The sequence below is a fragment of the Typopeltis vanoorti genome, chromosome 20 (genome assembly GCF_054136105.1).
Source record: "Typopeltis vanoorti isolate ZY-2024b chromosome 20, IOZ_Tvanoo_1.0, whole genome shotgun sequence".
In the NCBI taxonomy this organism is placed as follows: Eukaryota; Metazoa; Arthropoda; class Arachnida; order Uropygi; family Thelyphonidae; genus Typopeltis; species Typopeltis vanoorti.
Window position 1 is genome coordinate 25,910,168 of NC_143568.1, and position 18,325 is coordinate 25,928,492.

The 18,325-nt window shown below is 37.6% G+C and overlaps 1 protein-coding gene across 1 annotated transcript in view; it reads right to left on the minus strand.

Moving 5' to 3' along the window:
• The window catches only part of Tmem214 (Transmembrane protein 214), a 367,830-nt gene that overhangs the window by 289,282 nt on the left and 60,223 nt on the right, over positions 1-18,325 (minus strand). Inside the window, exon 3 of the mRNA XM_090410284.1 lies at positions 2,061-2,211. Within this exon, the coding sequence (XP_090266410.1) occupies positions 2,061-2,211 (151 nt within the window). The remainder of the gene's footprint in view (positions 1-2,060; positions 2,212-18,325) is intronic.

Below are 18,325 nucleotides of genomic sequence, written 5' to 3' on the forward strand. Positions count from 1 at the left end.
CCGTTTTTGGCTTTTCATCTTAGTTAAACTGCTGATGTAGTTCTACTAAGATAATTATGTTTTATTTTCTTTTATTTTTTATCATCAGAGATCTAGCTATGGTCAAGGGTTGACCAGGCAGGTATTCTCAGCTAACTATAGTATGCACCAACGTAGCTTTTGAACCAGAATATATATGTATTTCTGAAGATGACCTTGATATAAAGGTTGAAACATTAAATTTTAATGTCTTTAAACACAGTGTTTCTCATTATGAGTCATTATTCACAATCACTGCTGATCACTCTGTAACCCTGAAAGAAGGAAATATACCTTTGAAAGCAGTAGTACAAAGTTTTATATAGTCAATTCTACTAGAGTGAACAGAATTCAGTGAAATCACTCTATAACATACCACCAGTAAGTAAATCCATATTTCTTAGCTAGTTACTAGGATAAGAAATACGGATTCTTTAAATTCTTTTTTTATTATATATTTAGTTATAATGAAATCAAAAAATGCAAATACACACACGGACAAAGAAATTAGCAGTCCTGGAAGAAAACATGGTACAACGGCGAAACTAAGCAAACAGCTATAAAGTGCGGGGTGGTATGCAAATGAGCCAAGTTTGGTGCGATTGTGCATGCCTACACACACCCTGCGGTGGCGCTGCAAGCACGAACCAGCAGCCTTATAAAGTCGGAGCGAAAAGCACTGGCTGACGCAAGCTAGAGTACAGAGTGATAATGATGCCAGGTAGATGCCAGAGACATTGATTTAAGCAACTTACAGACTTTAAAAGAGGCATGATCATCGGTCTGAAAACCGGAGGGTGGTTGGCGTGCCATATAGGCATGCACATGAACCGTTCTGACCATACCGTCCGACAGTGTTGGGAGCTGTGGACATGTTCTGGCGCTGCCACACAGCAGAGTGGCACCGGTCGGATCAGGAGGACCAATGCTAGAGAGGATCGACGGATCATGCGGCAAGCACGGAGGGATCCCACGGTGACCCAATCCACTATACAGGCAGATGTAGGGGCTCCTGTGAACCATTTCCCGATGCCTCACGGAGGCGAATCTACAATCTCTGTGCCCCTTACATGTGCTCCCATTAACACCGCCGACTCCGTTTGCAGTGGTCACAGTTGAGAGCGACATGGAACGCCACAGACTGGCGACGTGTGGTCTTCAGCGATGAGTGCCGCTTCATCTTGGGAACAGATGATCATCGTGTCCAGGTGTGGAAGACCCCCTGGTCAAGGACACAATCCCGACCTCGCTATCGGGCGCCACACCTCCCACACTACAGGCATTATGGTCTGGGGAGCCATAGCCTACGATAGCAGATCACCCCTCGTAGTGGTGCGTGGCACATTAATGGGGAAGCAGTATGTGGACGACATCCTACAGCCCCACGTTCTCCCATTCCTGGCCGGGATACTAGGAGCACTATACCAGCAGGATAATGCCCATCCACACACACGGCTCGGGTTCCCAGGACTACCTACATCGTGTACATACACTTCCATGGCCTGCCCGCTCCCCGGACTTGTTCCCTATCGAGCATGTTTGGGAGCAGCTGAAACGCCAGCTCCCACCGTGCTGCAATATCTGAGATTTGGAGCACAGCGTCCAAGACGTGTGGGCCCAGTCTGCCGCAGGACAACATTAGGCGTCTGTTTGCCACCATACCGAACCGTATTGCAGAATGTAATGCCGCATGAGGCAGTGCAACGCACTATTGATGATGACCGGATTGCATACCACAGATCCCTTTCTTCAGCTCTGTTTTTGCAATCATGTGCATCGCTCACCTGTATCATTACACCAAAAAATTTCAGTTGAATCCTATGCTTCCTTCTTGGTGCGCTAATTTCTTTGTCCATGTGTGTATAAAAATGTTTTTGCATGCTTCCTCACTAACTAAACAACCTTCAAATTATTGGAAATAATTTAAAAAATGTCAGTTTTCAGAAATCAAAACAGTCATAAGTTTTGATTTCTGATTTTCTGTGCTATAAAAGCTATGAAGAATCAAAAATAATAGTCAAAAAGAAATGATTAATACACACCTACTGGCTTATCTGAAAACACTGGATCTTGAGTTTCAATATTTAACCGTATGTTTAGAAATGAAGCCATATCTTTCAACCAAATGTTTGGGGCATCTGGAAATCGAACTTGTAAATCAGACAATACAGACTGTACCTCTTCTACATTTAACTAGGTTGGGGGGGGGAGGATAAATATAAGAAAAAAGTTCAGTTATACTAGACAAGAATAGTTTTTTACATTATATGCATCAATGAGAATTATTTCCCTATAAAATTATCTAGTCTTTAAACAAGATAATTTCAAAGGAAAGTATCTTGTTCCACTATAATGACCTCTTCATGGCAATAATATATTAATTGTAATGTACTATTTTCAATATTTTATTCCATAAATTTAATGTACATATTTATAGATATGTAATTTAAAAACCATATAACTATATGATACATAAGATTTCACTGTTCTTTGGGCTTAAACATGGATCACAGATACAATAGAGAGAAAGGGGAAAAAAATATAAATTCCATCAGAGAAAGGTTGTTGTGAACCAACAGCACATCTTTGTACTATGGACAGGCTAAGGGTCAAATAATCCAAAAACTCTGTTCTAGAGTTTATGGATTATAATGTCTAGGACAGAGATTCTAGAAATCTCTGTCTAGAAATTTCTAGACAGAGAAATCTGTCTGAATTTCTCTGTTTATGGAAATTTTATCAAGCCACTTCAGGCTCCAGAAATGCATGGTAATGGCCCTACACTATTCACTGCTTTATGTAGAAGATATATAATCAAGCTGTAAAACAAAAGAATATTGTGAACTCTGTTGCATTAATGATCACTATTTGGTGGCTTTATTGGTAGGTCTTAATCAAGGTTTCCCAAATATTAGGTGATTTTCCTCTCTCTCTCTCTCTCAAGAATCCCATCCCCAAATGAATAAAAATCTATAGCATATATTGTGTTATAGCTACTGAATGTAATTAAGGAAGAATCAGAAAATCCTGGAATCTTGCTTTGGAGACCAGATATCTTTATTCATACCACTTCAGTCCTCCACAGTAAGGATGATGAAAGTGGCAAACCATGTAATGAAGGTCATCCATAACACCTAAAGACGTTCATGTGAATTCATGCCACTGTGATACAAACCCAAAATCTCACAGGCTTTGGTAGAAAGTTGATGTTGTATCCACTGGACTCAGCACTTGATTCATTTATATTTGTTCAAGCATGTTTTCCTGGGTGAACTCGATGATGAGTTATTTAATCTTGTTTTTGCCTCTACGCAAACAAGGCAATTTTTTTTTTCAACTTTTTTAATGTGGAGTCCAGCTAATCCAGGGTAGGATTAGCTGGACTGTAATGGTAGCCTTACATCTGTCACAACATTGTAGTTGTGGTAAATATAAAGTGTCCTAATGGTTTAGTAATAACATACATGGATGACAGGAATGATTAGCTGATCTTCAGGAGAGTAGATAAAAAATGGTATTTTGGTCAGTAGTCTATGTAGGCTACACAAAGATTATGTACTGCTGTTTTGACTCTGGTTATAATGAAGGCATTTGCTTATTGTAGTATTGTTATACTCTGAACGAAGGGAAAAGTCAAAACCTTTACCTTCATTCAGATTTAACATGGTTTATCAATTCCAGAGCCAGTATTAATATATCAAGAGAAAAATAACCAATTGTAATTTATCAGTTACGTTAATATCTAAGAAAGTTTTACCTAATGCATCATGAAAATAATCAAGTGCTTTGTGAAGTTTAAACTATGTGTAATATATGTAAGTGCTATTACAATGTTGAAGGAAAAGGACAATCCGATTATACAGCAATGGCCTGAAGTCATACACGTGCACCTAATAGAATGCACATGCGGATGTCCTCCCCAGAACACTCTAGGGGAGAGATTGGTGCTAGGTGCTGACAGCAGTGACATGTGCCGTGATGAAAGGGAGAAATCAGGATGACGTAGGCAAGAAACATAAGGTGCGTGTTTTAAAGGGCATTGCGGCTCCAGCTCGTGGCTTTTTTCTCGTTCCCTGTACTGGAGTGGTCATTGGCGGTCATCGCAGCAAGCGGCAGTGTCCATGGGCAGTTCTAGGCTATGGAATGACCTGACACGGTAAAGTTCTAGATCATGACGGAGATCGAAGACCCATGCCCAGCCGATTGATGAGCGAGCGGGGAGCCAGAATTGCTTCCCCCATCAGCGATATGTCATGTCCGAATTCAACTGATGTGTAGAAAAGCCGAGGTAAATCTGGAAATTGAAGGTGCTGTAGGGATACACATGAAGGCCTAGTGCATCCCCAACTACTGGTAATGTAGACTCTTATTTGTTATGTAAAATTGTGTAGGGACAATAATCAGATATAGGTAAAATCTTCAACTCAGGACTGAGCCCTCATTGAAAGAACTTTAGGAGTTATGCTGATGAAACTTAGGAACTCTATACTTTAATTGGAATAATAGTGTGAAGATAATTGTGAATGTATGTGAATTATAGAAAGAATAGCCTTTAATGGTGTCATATATAGATGAGAGTTAGATCTTTGTTAGAATTAATGGTATGAAATTATGATCTAATATGTTAAAGGAGATTTAGCAATCATAAGTGAAACTACTCACTTCCCAATATTATCAAGATTAATTTTATGTCAGTAAAAATTTCTTATAACATGTATTATGTCTATTCAGTGAATTAAATGTAAAATTCTTTTGAAATGAATACGAAGACTTGCCCGATTTTCATTTTACCGAACTGTTCATAAAAGTTCGAACCAAGGCGGGAGGTAAGATTAACAAACATAAAATAGGGGGCTATGACTGTGAGATAAATTCTAACAGTGAGATTAATTGAGAATACTCTGCTAATTGTTTAAGAATTATGAGACAATGTGCTGATCTAGACTTTGGTTCCATGAATAAATATTCATTGAAATACATTTTAGGGTGGTGCAGTATAAATATAAATTTTCCCTAAATTAACAAAGAACCAGTACCAGTATTGAAACAAAGGAATTGGTGCCAATTAATGACAGTTCCTTTGTCTTCATAGCCCATGTGCACACCTTGTAAAATTGCTCATCGGCCTAGATTGATAATTAAAACATGACTCACTGATGTTAGCTTAAGAAATTACTTAAAGGGGTAAGTCAGAACAGAGGATAAATATAAAGATATATATATATATATATATATATATGAATACAAGTATTAAAATAAAAATGGAACACAAGTTTAACAGTATATGTACTTTGGAGAGAGGCAGAGGGGCAATCAACAAAATGTGGAGATGATTTTTTTTTTTTTTTTTTTTTTTTTTTTTGTACTGGTGAGAAGTGACAGTTTAACTACTCTGACCTCACAGAAGTACATAATTGTCAACATATACTTCTGTGAGGATGATATATCTACATGTGCTAAGAAAACTTTTTATGCCAAAACCTTTCTCATCTATGAAAGGTTTAATAATTTTAGAATGCTAGTGCAATGGAGATAAACCTGAAACTAACTAGTTTTTATTTTTCCATGTCACTTCAGTGAATCAAATAAACAAACTGGTAGATAACAGATGATAAAAATTTTGCTTTAGAAAAATAAGTGATAGATGATAAAACTCATCACCATTTTTATTTGTTTACAACCCTTACAATTTCCATTACTGGAAAGTTTTAAAAATATTATATACTAGTGGGAGATTGAAACCTACAGATTTTCAGAAAAAACTGAAAATGCCACTTACTCAACTAGCAAATGCAAGTCTATTTACCTAACTGTGAATGACAGGCTGTAGTTCAGTTGTCCTGTGATGGATTCTAGGAAAAAGAGAAGACTACTTTCTTTTTAAATGATAGAATGGATTCTGGGATGATAGCTGTTTCAAAGTTAAACACTGTCACTTTCAGTTATTTCCTCATTTAATAATCTTTTAAAATAACTACTCCAAACAATATCTTTATTTTTAGTTTTTATATCATCTGCACAATTCTTTGATTCCTTTTGTTGTACTCTTTCCTTCATGTCCAAGGTCTTAATAACTTACAAAACATTTGAGGCCATTAAGAATAATTGCATTATCATGCTCATCTACAGTATATTCCATCCAAAAATCTCCTAATGACTTTTGTCAATTCAGCATTTTTTTCTCTTCTTATATCCATATGAAGTTCTCATATTTCTCTACTTGCAAATAATTTTACTTCAACAAGGGAAGCACTTAGTAAGTGCTTCCCTGGCTGAAGTGATGTTTTCTTCGGATTCTATCACCGAGTGCTTAAGACTTGGTTTTTATTTTCAAACATCATATTTTTTTGCAAATTTGCACATTTGAGTCTACACTTCATATCCGAAAGATGCTTGCCTATTTTTTTACAAAATAGGTAAGCATCTTTTTATGGTTACCTTTTCAATGCGATAATCATTTTTAACTTGCTCAAATTGTTAAATGGCAATTATATCCCTGCATTTTTGTGTCATGAACCCGTCTGAAAATATTACAATCAACAATAACATACACAATGAGACTTATTTCTGGTGTGTGTGTGTGTGTGTTCTCTTGCTGTGAGTACAGTCAATTCTCACTATAAGCAAACACCATTGTAACAAAATCCCTCACTATAAAAATCTACTGAAAACTCCTGACCAAAGTCCCATAAAGCACAATATTATACTAAAGGGAATTTATTATAGCAAACTATCTAGTACTACTGCAAACAATTGGTGTGGCTGGCCCCGAGGAGATTCAACTGTGTGTGTGTGTGTGTGTGTGTGTGTGTGTGTGTGTGTGTGTGTGTGTGTGTGTGTGTGTGTGTGTGTGTGTGTGTGTGTGTGTGTGAGTGAGTGAGTGTGAGTGAGTGAGTGGGTGTGAGTGAGTGAGTGGGTGTGAGTGAGTGTGAGTGAGTGAGTGAGTGTGAGTGTATGTGAGTGTGAGTGAGTGTATGTGAGTGTGAGTGAGTGTATGTGAGTGTGAGTGAGTGTGAGTGAGTGAGTGAGAGAGAGAGAGAGAGAATATGGACATTTTTATGTTGATACATGGTGTTAGTGATAAACAGTCTGTGTCCTGAACAGAAATCCAGCAGTACTAATTATTATTAGCCTTACTTTTTCCTTTAAAGTTTCCAGAATATTTTTGCAGGCATGTATCTAAATGGTTCTGCAGGCCAGTTGCTAAATAATAAACAAGACAAAACACAACAGTAACCCATCAGGAAACTTCCCAATCAGCTAGAGAACAATCCTATGCCAGTTACTCTGGCAGGTCATGCCTGGAGGGAATCTGAGTATAGTGGAGTGCTGGGAGACCAGCTGATGCCACATAATGGACTGAAAAATGGGTGCTATGTTGGAGATGTGTCTGTAGGTCCATTGCCCTCACTACATGCCCCACACTCTTTTTTCTTTTAACATTAAACAACCATGTAAAACAACATAAGAAATTCTGTTAGTACTACTTATCAAAATATATCCCTCAATAATAATAATAAATAAAAATAATAACAAAAATCCAAACCAAAAAATCACACACATGCACAAAAAAAAATCCACCTAAAAAAATTCACTCACTTCAACATTCAAGGTCTCAACAGAAATAATGTGTACCACTTGCAGACATCTAAACTCAATCTGCTATTCTTAACAGAATCTCAACTAGCAGCATCAACCTCGATAACTAATATTTAAGGAATTGACAGCGTATACTAGAAATATAAATTAAATAAACTTTAATATATACTTTCTGATATTTCGGCAAACGTCACGTTGCCATCTTCTTGGGAACTTAATACAAAGACACGTGCACACAAGTACTATGGAGATAAACCTGAAACTAACTAGTTTTTATTTTTCCATGTCACATTTCCATGCAAATGAGAACTGAAGCTAGGAAGCTAATGTTTTCCTAAAGTCCTGGTGGTGCCCCCTGGCGGGCTATATTGGTGGTTCTTGGCCTTTGGGCTGAAGTTCTTCTGATAATTGTTTCCCAAATTTGGGACAGTCTCATGCATCCAAATTTGTTGAGGTTTGGCATGTTCCTAAGGGCTGAGGCTGATTATATGAAAGTCTTTCATACTTGAACTTGCTGCAGTGTATGACTGTGACTTTCTTCCATCTTATTCTGTGGCGAGTATCCAAAGAGTGGTCTGCAAGCCCAGAGTGGCTGTACTGGTGAAATCGGATGTAATCCTTGTGTTCTGAGATTCTGATATTTGCTGTCCTGCCTGTTTGGCCGAAGTAAGACAATTTACAGTTGCAAGGGACCTGGTACACACCAGGTAGGTCTAGGGGAAGTGGTTGGTCTTTAGTGAAGCGGATAAGGGATGCCAATTTTCTATGTGGTCTATAACAAGTGGTTAAGTCATGTTTTCTTAAGATTTCGTTGATTTTTTCCAAGGTGCCTCGGATGTAGGGAATGGTGATGGATTTAGAGTAATCTCTTTTGTGAAGGGGAGGGGGTGGTGGGTTGTGGATAACTGGGTTAAGTATTCTCTGGATTTTTTTTTTTGGGGGGGGGGGGGTAGCCATTGGCTGAGAAAGTGTCATGGATGTGATTTAGTTCAGTGGTTAGGGCTTGATCATTTGAACAGATTATTTTTGCCCTGTTGAATAGTGTCTTAATAACTCCATATTGTTGTGGGGGGGGGGATGGGATTGTTGATGAATGTATCTGCCTGTATGAGTAGGTTTTCTATAAACTGAGAAAACCAAGGTTCCATCAGGTTGGCGGGTGATTAGTGTGTCTAGGAAGGGGAGGTTATTGTTTTCCTCTTTTTCCAGGGTGAACTTGATTCTAGGGTGTTGGTTGTTTAAGTGTGTTAGGAAGGAGAGGAGTGAATTCAGGCCATGTGGCCAAATAGCAAACACATCATCAACGTAGCGAAACCATATGGTAGGTTTTTGTGGGGCTGAGTTTAAGGCTTTCTCTTCAAAAGTCTCCATAAAGAAGTTGGCCAAGGGTGGGGAAAGTGGTGAACCCATGGCTGTCCCCTCTATCTGTTTGTAGAATTTTTCCTGCCAAACTAAATAGCCTGAGTTTATTGTAAACTGAAATAGGGCTGAGATATTGGGAAGAAATTTAGCTTGGATTAGCTCTAGGGTTTCTTCGGGGGGGTACATTCTACAAACAGATAGAAGGGACAGCCATGGGTTCACCACTTTCCCAACCCTTGGCCAACTTCTTTATGGAGACTTTTGAAGAGAAAGCCTTAAACTCAGCCCCACAAAAACCTACCATATTGCTTCGCTACGTTGATGATGTGTTTGCTATTTGGCCACATGGCCCAGATTCACTCCTCTCCTTCCTAACACACTTAAACAACCAACACCCTAGAATCAAGTTCACCCTGGAAAAAGAGGAAAACAATAACCTCCCCCTTCCTAGACACACTAGTCACCTGCCAACCTGATGGAACCATGGTTTTCTCAGTTTATAGAAAACCCACCCATACAGGCAGATACATTCACCAACAATCCCATCACCCCCCCCTCACAACAATATGGAGTTATTAAGACACTATTCAACAGGGCAAAAATAATCTGTTCAAATGATCAAGCCCTAACCACTGAACTAAATCACATCCATGACACTTTCTCAGCCAATGGCAATCCCCCCCCCCAAAAAAAATCCAGAGAATACTTAACCCAGTTATCCACAACCCACCACCCCCTCCCATTCACAAAAAAGATTACTCTAAATCCATCACCATTCCCTACATCCGAGGCATCTCGGAAAAAATCAACAAAATCTTAAGAAAACACGACTTAACCACTTGTTATAGACCACATAGAAAATTGGCATCCCTTATCCGCTCCACTAAAGACCAACCACTTCCCCTAGACCTACCTGGTGTGTACCAGGTCCCTTGCAGCTGTAAATTGTCTTACTTCGGCCAAACAGGCAGGACAGCAAATATCAGAATCTCAGAACACAAGGATTACATCCGATTTCACCAGTACAGCCACTCTGGGCTTGCAGACCACGCTCTGGATACTCGCCACAGAATAAGACAGAAGAAAGCCACAGTCATACACCGCAGCAAGTTCAAGTATGAAAGACTATTCATAGAATCAGCCTCAGCCCTTAGGAACATGCCAAACCTCAACAAATTTGGATGCATGAGACTGTCCCAAATTTGGGAAACAATTATCAGAAGAACTTCAGCCCAAAGGCCAAGAATCTTAAGAAAACACGACTTAACCACTTGTTATAGACCACATAGAAAATTAGTATCCCTTATCCGCTCCACTAAAGACCAACCACTTCCCCTAGACCTACCTGGTGTGTACCAGGTCCCTTGCAGCTGTAAATTGTCTTACTTCGGCCAAACAGGCACTGAACTAAATCACCAATATAGCCTGCCAGGGGGCACCACCAGGACTTTAGGAAAGCGTTAGCTTCCTAGCTTCAGTTCTCATTTGCTGTTATGTAGTACTTGTGTGCACGTGTCTTTGTATTAAGTTCCCAAGAAGATGGCAATGTGACGTTTGCCGAAATATCGGAAAGTATATATTAACGTTTATTTAATTTATATTTCTAGTATACGCTGTCAATTCCTTAAATATTAGTTATCATGTTTAACCAGCGTATAAGCCTCTCAACAAGAATAAGCATCAACCTCACATGTTCACCTCAACTTTCCTAACTACACTCTACATGATTCTTTCAGTCACAAGGGTGACTGAAAGAATCTCCTGTGACACAATGACAAAATTACATGACCACAGCAATGAATTATAACGAAAGTACAGATATTTCATGCTGAAAATAACAGTGCATCATCAGTGTGTTATAAAAAAAAAAAAAGAGGAAATCAAAGAAAGGGAAGATGAGGTACATACAACAATTGTGCAACATACATACAACAACTGCTGTGTGATAGAAATTAATATTAATATTTTTGATGTTTACAAAAAATTAGAATCTCCCAAACTTTTGGGGGAGAGAGACAATTATTCCAATTTCGGTTGGACCGATATAAAAGGGCTTCAACAACTTTCTTTGAAAAGGTTTTCATATTTAAAATTGCTTCTATGGAGAAGACAATAAGATACTGTGTTTAGTGTCAATACTATTCTGTCGACAGACCAGACTTTTGAGGTTTCACATATTCAATGTAGTACTGATGTTCATTAATTATTTTTTCCACAGAACGGCATTGTCTGCCCAAAATATGTCAAATTATATTTGCAAGGGATCTGGTAAACAGTGGCTAAAGGTAGTGGTAACAGTTTATGATGGTAACAGATGAGAAATTTTGTTCAAAGGAAAACATGGGGATTAAGGTGATATTTCTTCAAAAGTCTACCAATAGGTTCAGAGATACCAGAAATGTAAAGGTTGAAACCCTGCAGTCTGTCGAAGGATCCTTAGGTGTTGAAACATAGGAGTCAATTATATATTGAATTTGATGAGAGTTGTAACCATTTAATTTCATTAAAGTTTTGATAGTAGAAAGTTCTTGTTGTAAGTTTGAGGAAGAAGAACACACCTTACGTGCTTTATTAATTAATGACACTACTTTTTTGAAAGGTGTGATGAGCAGACTTTTAATGAATGTGAAAAAGTCTGTCGAAGGATCCTTAGATGTTGAAACATAGGAGTCAATTATCTATTGAATTTGATGAGAGTTGTAACCATTTAATTTCATTAAAGTTTTGATAGTAGAAAGTTCTTGTTGTAAGTTTGAGGAAGAGGAACACACCTTACGTGCTTTATTAATTAATGACACTACTTTTTTGAAAGGTGTGATGAGCAGACTTTTAATGAATGTGAAAAAGTAGGTTTTCGATAAACACTGGTAAACAAAGTATTGGACACTGAGTGAGTAAGAAGAATGTTCAAGAATAGTAAACTACCAGCATTTTCTTTTTCCATGGTGAATTGAATGTGTGGGTAAAGGCAACTGATCCAATGTAGGAAAATGGTAAGTTCATTTTCAGAATGAAGCCAAACAGAAAAATCGTCTTCAACATTCAAGTTACTGATGTAACGAAACCAAAAAGAGGGTTGGGGATGAATGGATAAGAACAAGGAATCTTCTGATGATTCAAAAAATAGTTTGCCAAAGGTGGAGACAAAGGGATACCCATGGCAGTGCCTTCAATCTGTTTATAGATCTTGTTTTTCCAGTTGAAATATCCTGAGTGTATAACAAATTCACAAAGCTTCAACAACATCAGGAGAGAAATCATCGTATAGTAAACTAATAGTGTCACATAACAGAATGTTAGTAAGTAGAGAAACAATGTCAAAGCTGACTAACATGTGTGGCTGACTCTTGTATTGGAATATCCTTGAGAAATCATTATATAGTAAACTAATAGTGTCAGATAACAGAATGTTGGCAAGTAGAGAAACAATGTCAAAGCTAACTAACATGTGTGGCTGACTCTTGTATTGGAATATCCTATCGTTTAATTAATGTACTTTGTTATTAATGTAAATAAATATGTTTTAATTATATGTCAATAGAGTGCCACCTGATCTTTTATTTTACAATGCACTGTTCCTAAATAAACTCAGATCTGTGAGCGGAAAACAACTACGGCATTAAAAGTGTAGTTTAAGTACTTCAGAACTACGACTGTTTATGTAAAAACTTTATTGAAGGAATTTATGCTAGTAAGAGAGAGAGAGAGATCTACTGGACGTTTTACTGAGTCTTATGCCGATATAGAAATACTGGTGGTGCAGTCCTAACAAATAAAATTTCCAGTGTTCATAGGCATACGACAATAAATACGAAAGGTAGATAAATATAGTATTGTTATATTTTTGTCCTTTGTGTCTTTTACTATATTACTTTGACTTTCTCTTATCTTATCTATTTTTCTCTCTCTACAGGGGCTCTAAGATATTCTATTAACTTGATTTCTGTGAGACGTCCCACTTTCGAGCTCTGGCAAATTTACTTGTTCAATTGCTGCGCCAGCCTGAGTCTAAGGATAGAAAATGTCTTATCCTTGGGATAGTTCACAGAAATAAAGTGCCACTAATATTATCTAAATTCAGGAAGCTGTAGATATCCTAACCTTGCAGTCGTAGCCCTTTACACTTATTTTAACCTGGATATTCCCCACACTTATACGTTCGATATTTTAATGAGTGGTGAATCAGTCATCATGGTCAGATTACACAAATACATACAATATAAAACATGTTTATTGAATAACTAAGAAGATACATACAATTAATAAGGTGTTAAGTCAATATACTAAGATAAATTCTGTCTAAAGTTTCACACTCAACTCTCATACTTAATATACACAAGTCATGATTACATTTAAGACATCTAATAAATGAGTTTCACAATAATTAAACATGAACTGGTGCTCATCTGGCACAAAACATTTGTTTAACTCTAAAGGCACCTTTAAGTTCAATTATCAGTTCTATTACAACGTCCGTTGAAGTCACATAACACTAAGATTCTCAGACAGATAGTTAATGAGATTCCTTTGATTGTTCCTGAAAGTTCTTAGGTATCAAAGTTCACTTTTCTTTTACTGAGAATCTTAATCTCTTTCGCTTACTATTATCAAACAATATGGGTATGGATATGAAATAATTGTTAGACATTCAAAAATATTTTGGGAAAATTTGGAAAAAGAGCAAAGCTAATAATAATGGCAAATACCTGTTGGATTTCTGCTCAGGACATGGACTGGTTATTACTAATACCATGTTCCAACATAAAAATGTGCACAAATTCACATGGAGAGAAGAGGCAAGGAATAAGAAAAGTCTCATTGACTATGTTATTGTTGATAGTGATGTTTTCTCCCTGGTGCAGGACACCAGAGTGTACAGAGGATTTGAAATTGGAAGTGATCACTATTTAGTCTTGAACAGGATAAAATTGAATTTCATATTAAAAAGAATAACATGTAAGAAAGTTTTAAAGAATAAAAGTTGAGCAACTCTCAGATGTGAACTGTAGACTAAAATACACAAAGATTATTGAAGAAAAAATGAAAGCGTTTGAGAACAGGAATCAAACCATGGAGATTCAGTGGCAAGCCTTGAAGAAATCCCTGACTGATTCAGCTAGAGAGGCATGTGGTGAAGTTGTCTGCAAGGATAGAAAAATCAGAACTCCATGGTAACACAGGAAGTTAAACAGGTAGTGAAGGAAAAGAAGAAAGCTTATCAAAAGTTCCTGGCAAATAAGTCAGCTTTTGCTCTTAGAGAATACAGAGACAAATGTAAGAAAGCTAAACACTGTGTAAAACTAGCTAAACAAAAGTTATGGGAGAACTTTGGCAAGAACATAGAAAATAAATATCAAGAAGGTGGTAAGATATTCTGGAGGTTGTTGAAGAAGCTTAGAAATGGAGAAAAGAGTGTTGTAAAGGAGTTAGAGACGATAAAGGTGACATGAAAACAGGAGAAAAAGATATCCTTGAAGTATAGAGTAATTATTTCAAAAAAATTGCTAAATGAAACAAGCAGTGATAGCACAGTGGTAAAAAACACTCAACAGGCATACAGTCAGGAATACATATCCATACTTGAAGTAGAAAAAGCCATCAAAGGCTTGAAATGTGGAAAGGCAGCAGGAGTAGATGATATTCGACCAGAAATGCTGAAGTACGGTAGCATAAGAGTCTTAGAGTGGCTGCACTACATAGTTCAGAAAGCCTGGACAGAGGGACGAATTCCCAATGATTGGAGTAGAGCTCTCATAGTACCCATATATAAAAAGGGAAATAAAACTGAATGTGAGAACTAAACTACAGAGGTATTTCCCTACTGTGTGTTCCTGGCAAGATCTATGCAAGTATACTTGAGAAACGGTTGAGAAGAATTGTGGAAGAAAAGCTTGGTGAAGATAAGCTGGATTCAGGCCAAATAGAGGCTGTCAGGATCAGATCTTCACTTTACGACAAATAGTCGAGAAAGCATGGGAATATAACAAAGATCTGTATTTAAGTTTTGTCGATTTGGAAAAGTCATATGACAAGGTGCCAAGAGAGAAGCTATTCAATACACTACAGCTATATGGTGTCAATGTGGCATTATATCAAGCAATACTTAGTCTTTACTGTGTTGTGAATGGAGAACCTGTGTAACAAGTAAAACATTTCAGCTACTTAGGCACGATCTTTAGTGAAGATGGTAAATTAAATATAGAAATAGACAACAGAATCAGCAAAGCTGGTATGGTGGGAAGTCAATTGAATAAATTCATATGGAATAAGAGAGAAATTAGTCAGAACACTAAATTAGCTGTATATATATAAAACGGTGTTCAAACCAATTTGAACTTATGGATCTGTTAGCTGGGTTAGAAGTAAAACACTTGACCAAAGACTAGAGACCGCAGATATGAGAGTCCTGAGAAAGATTAGAGGCGTGAACAGATGGCATCAATCTTAATATCATATTAAAAACGAGGATATAAGGAAAGAACTTGACATTGTTAGCATCCAGGAATGCATTAGCAGAGCTGATCTCAGGTGGTATGGTCACTTAAACAGAATTGGCAGGGAAAGATTAGTAAAACAAGTGTTCTCTGCCATTTTGGCAGGAAAACGACCCAGAGGAAGACCAAGATATAGGTGGATTGATACGGTACAAAGTGCCTTAGATGATAGAAATATAAGATCTGGTAATGTTGGAGCCTTGACAAGTAACAGACTGATTTGGAGGAAAATTGTAGATAGGAAGTTAGTAATGATGTAATTTTTTTCATGTAGTACTATCATATCCTGTACACCCCTTGAGGATACATGGCAGGAATTTGATGATGATGATAATGGGTATGAAAATGATAGTACTTATCTACACTGCTTGGATCACATCAATTCCTTCGTCTGTTTCTTTGTGGTGGAATATTGCTGCTGCCATAACCTGTCGCCATGTGGGATTCAACTGCATGATACGAATTTTGGCACTCGCTCCAGTTTCTTAACATCAGCAATTCTCGCCGATGGCCCGTACTTTTGTTCTGCTGTAATCTGGTGTTTCATCTAGCCGGGATATGCTAGTCTGCTACAGGAGCATAAGAAGTGTCCACCATGGGCACAGCACACTGAGAGGTTTCCAGAACAGAAAAAAACAAGGGGGGGGGGGGGGTTCCGACCCATGCTGCCATATATATTTCCTTTTTCAGCGCCCTCTATTTTGAGTTCAAACCTCACACACCGAAGTCCCTTATTTGTTCCTACTCAGTGACGTCAATCCCTTACCTTACGAAGTCGTATTTTCGGGAACGCATACCCCGAACACTTTTCCATGAATTCTATAGCTACGGGCGTTACGTCACAACCTGTGGTATTTCCGTAACCTTTGACCTTTTGTTAGCAGTGTACTCAGAGTACTAACTTTCTTGTTTATATAAGATTTATACTATTGCTGAGGTTTTATCATATATTCAAAATTACATTAATTCTATTACATTCTTAGATTGTAGAAAGCCTCAGATTTAATACTTTTTCTTTAATATTATTCTCTCTAGTTTAACATAATAATGTTTCTCTACTAAATTTAAATTGACGGCATAAAGGACAAGTATGTTCCTCCAGATAGTTATATTCTGTTAGATCCTAATGGGTGATTCTTATTTCAACTAAGTCTCGCATTCACGATCTAACAGTATGCAACAGAATAAGTAAGAAAGGTTACGAAAGCAAAAGCCACTGCTAATTAGAATAAAGATATTACAAAAATGCTTTAGACTCATATCTTTACACGGATTCTGTCAATGTCGATCAACAAGAGATCTACTCTCATACATCACCCGTCACTGGACAAATGCCACAGAGAAATTTTGCGAATCCCAAGTAGTTGCACTTGATATCTCTAAAGCCTTTGACCAGGTCTAGCACAAAGGATTACTAAGCAAACTCCCATCATCTGGACTATCTCAGGACTTCTGCAGGTGGATTGCCAGCTTCCTGTCCGGACGAACACTAAGTGTGATTGTAGATGGCTCACTATCCAAATAATGCTGGAGTCCCACAAGGTTCAGTTCTCTCACCAACCCTCTTCCTTCAATCAATGACCTACTTCAGTTGACCTCCAACCCAATACACAGTTTTGCAGACGACAGCATATTGCACTCCTCCCTTTCATTTGACAAACCCTACTTCTACACAACTCACTTCAACCCACAGAGCATCAACTACCACTGCCCTTAATTCTGACCTCCAAGCCATCCTCCAATCGGGCTCAGAAAACCTAGTCAACTTCAACGCTACTAAAACCCATTTTTGTCTTATTTCTCACAAAAAAAAAAAAAGAACCATTTTCCCCCAGCATTATTTTTGATAACACTCAAATTCCCAGACAGGATGAGATTTCTCTTCTCGGAATTACCCAGACATCAAGCCTCTCCTGGCATAAATGCATCACAACCATTGCATCCTCAGCTTCCAAGAAACTAAGTTTTCTCTTTCGCTCAAGAAGTTACTTCACCTCTAAACAGCCGTTAACCTTGTACAAATCGCAAATCTGCCCAGCTATCGAATACTGCTCTCACATTTGGTGTGGAGCTCTAAAAGCTCCCTCAAAATGCTTGATTCAATACAGAGGATAAATTAGACCGATAAATGACCTATCTCTTACCAACTCACTCATCTCACTCAGACGTTTGGTCTCTGCAATTTGTATATTCTATAAATATTTCCATGGGAAATGTTCATCTGAAACAACATCAATAATTCTCCCCCTCTGTACTAAGCCCATTGGAACATGTACTGCTGCCGCCCAACATCCTTTCACAGTACACCTTGAAACCCACAGAACAAGTTTCTTTTCCTCTTTCTTCATCCTTGCTACCACTGTACTGTGGAACAGTCTTACCCCTGATGTATATATATATATAAATCTGAATGCTTGAGAGGAGTGAAGTTCCCTAGACTGTTTAGACTTTTTTGATAAGTGAACTTGTAAACTTGCTCTTAATTTGAATGGTATAATTAATGAATGACGATGATATTAAGTTAATAGGAAAGATAACTATGGCAGAATAATGGCATTAGTTTGTAAATGTTATTATGTATTATATTTCTTATATTTATTGTTCTGTCTTTGTCCTAAGTAATTTGCTGTTTACTTCTTTTTTTTTGTCTTCTCCCACTTTTCCATTTCCTTCAGTTGCAATGCTTCTGTATGAGCATCCACCTTCTTATCTCCTTCATCCCTTCCCCCATTCTTATCTGTTAATAGATAAGCCTGGTTACATCTATAAACATTATAAGAAGAAAATTTTGTTTAGTGGCATGTGCAAATTAGATATGATTCAAACGCCTCTTATTATTTTTTGTTGAGTTA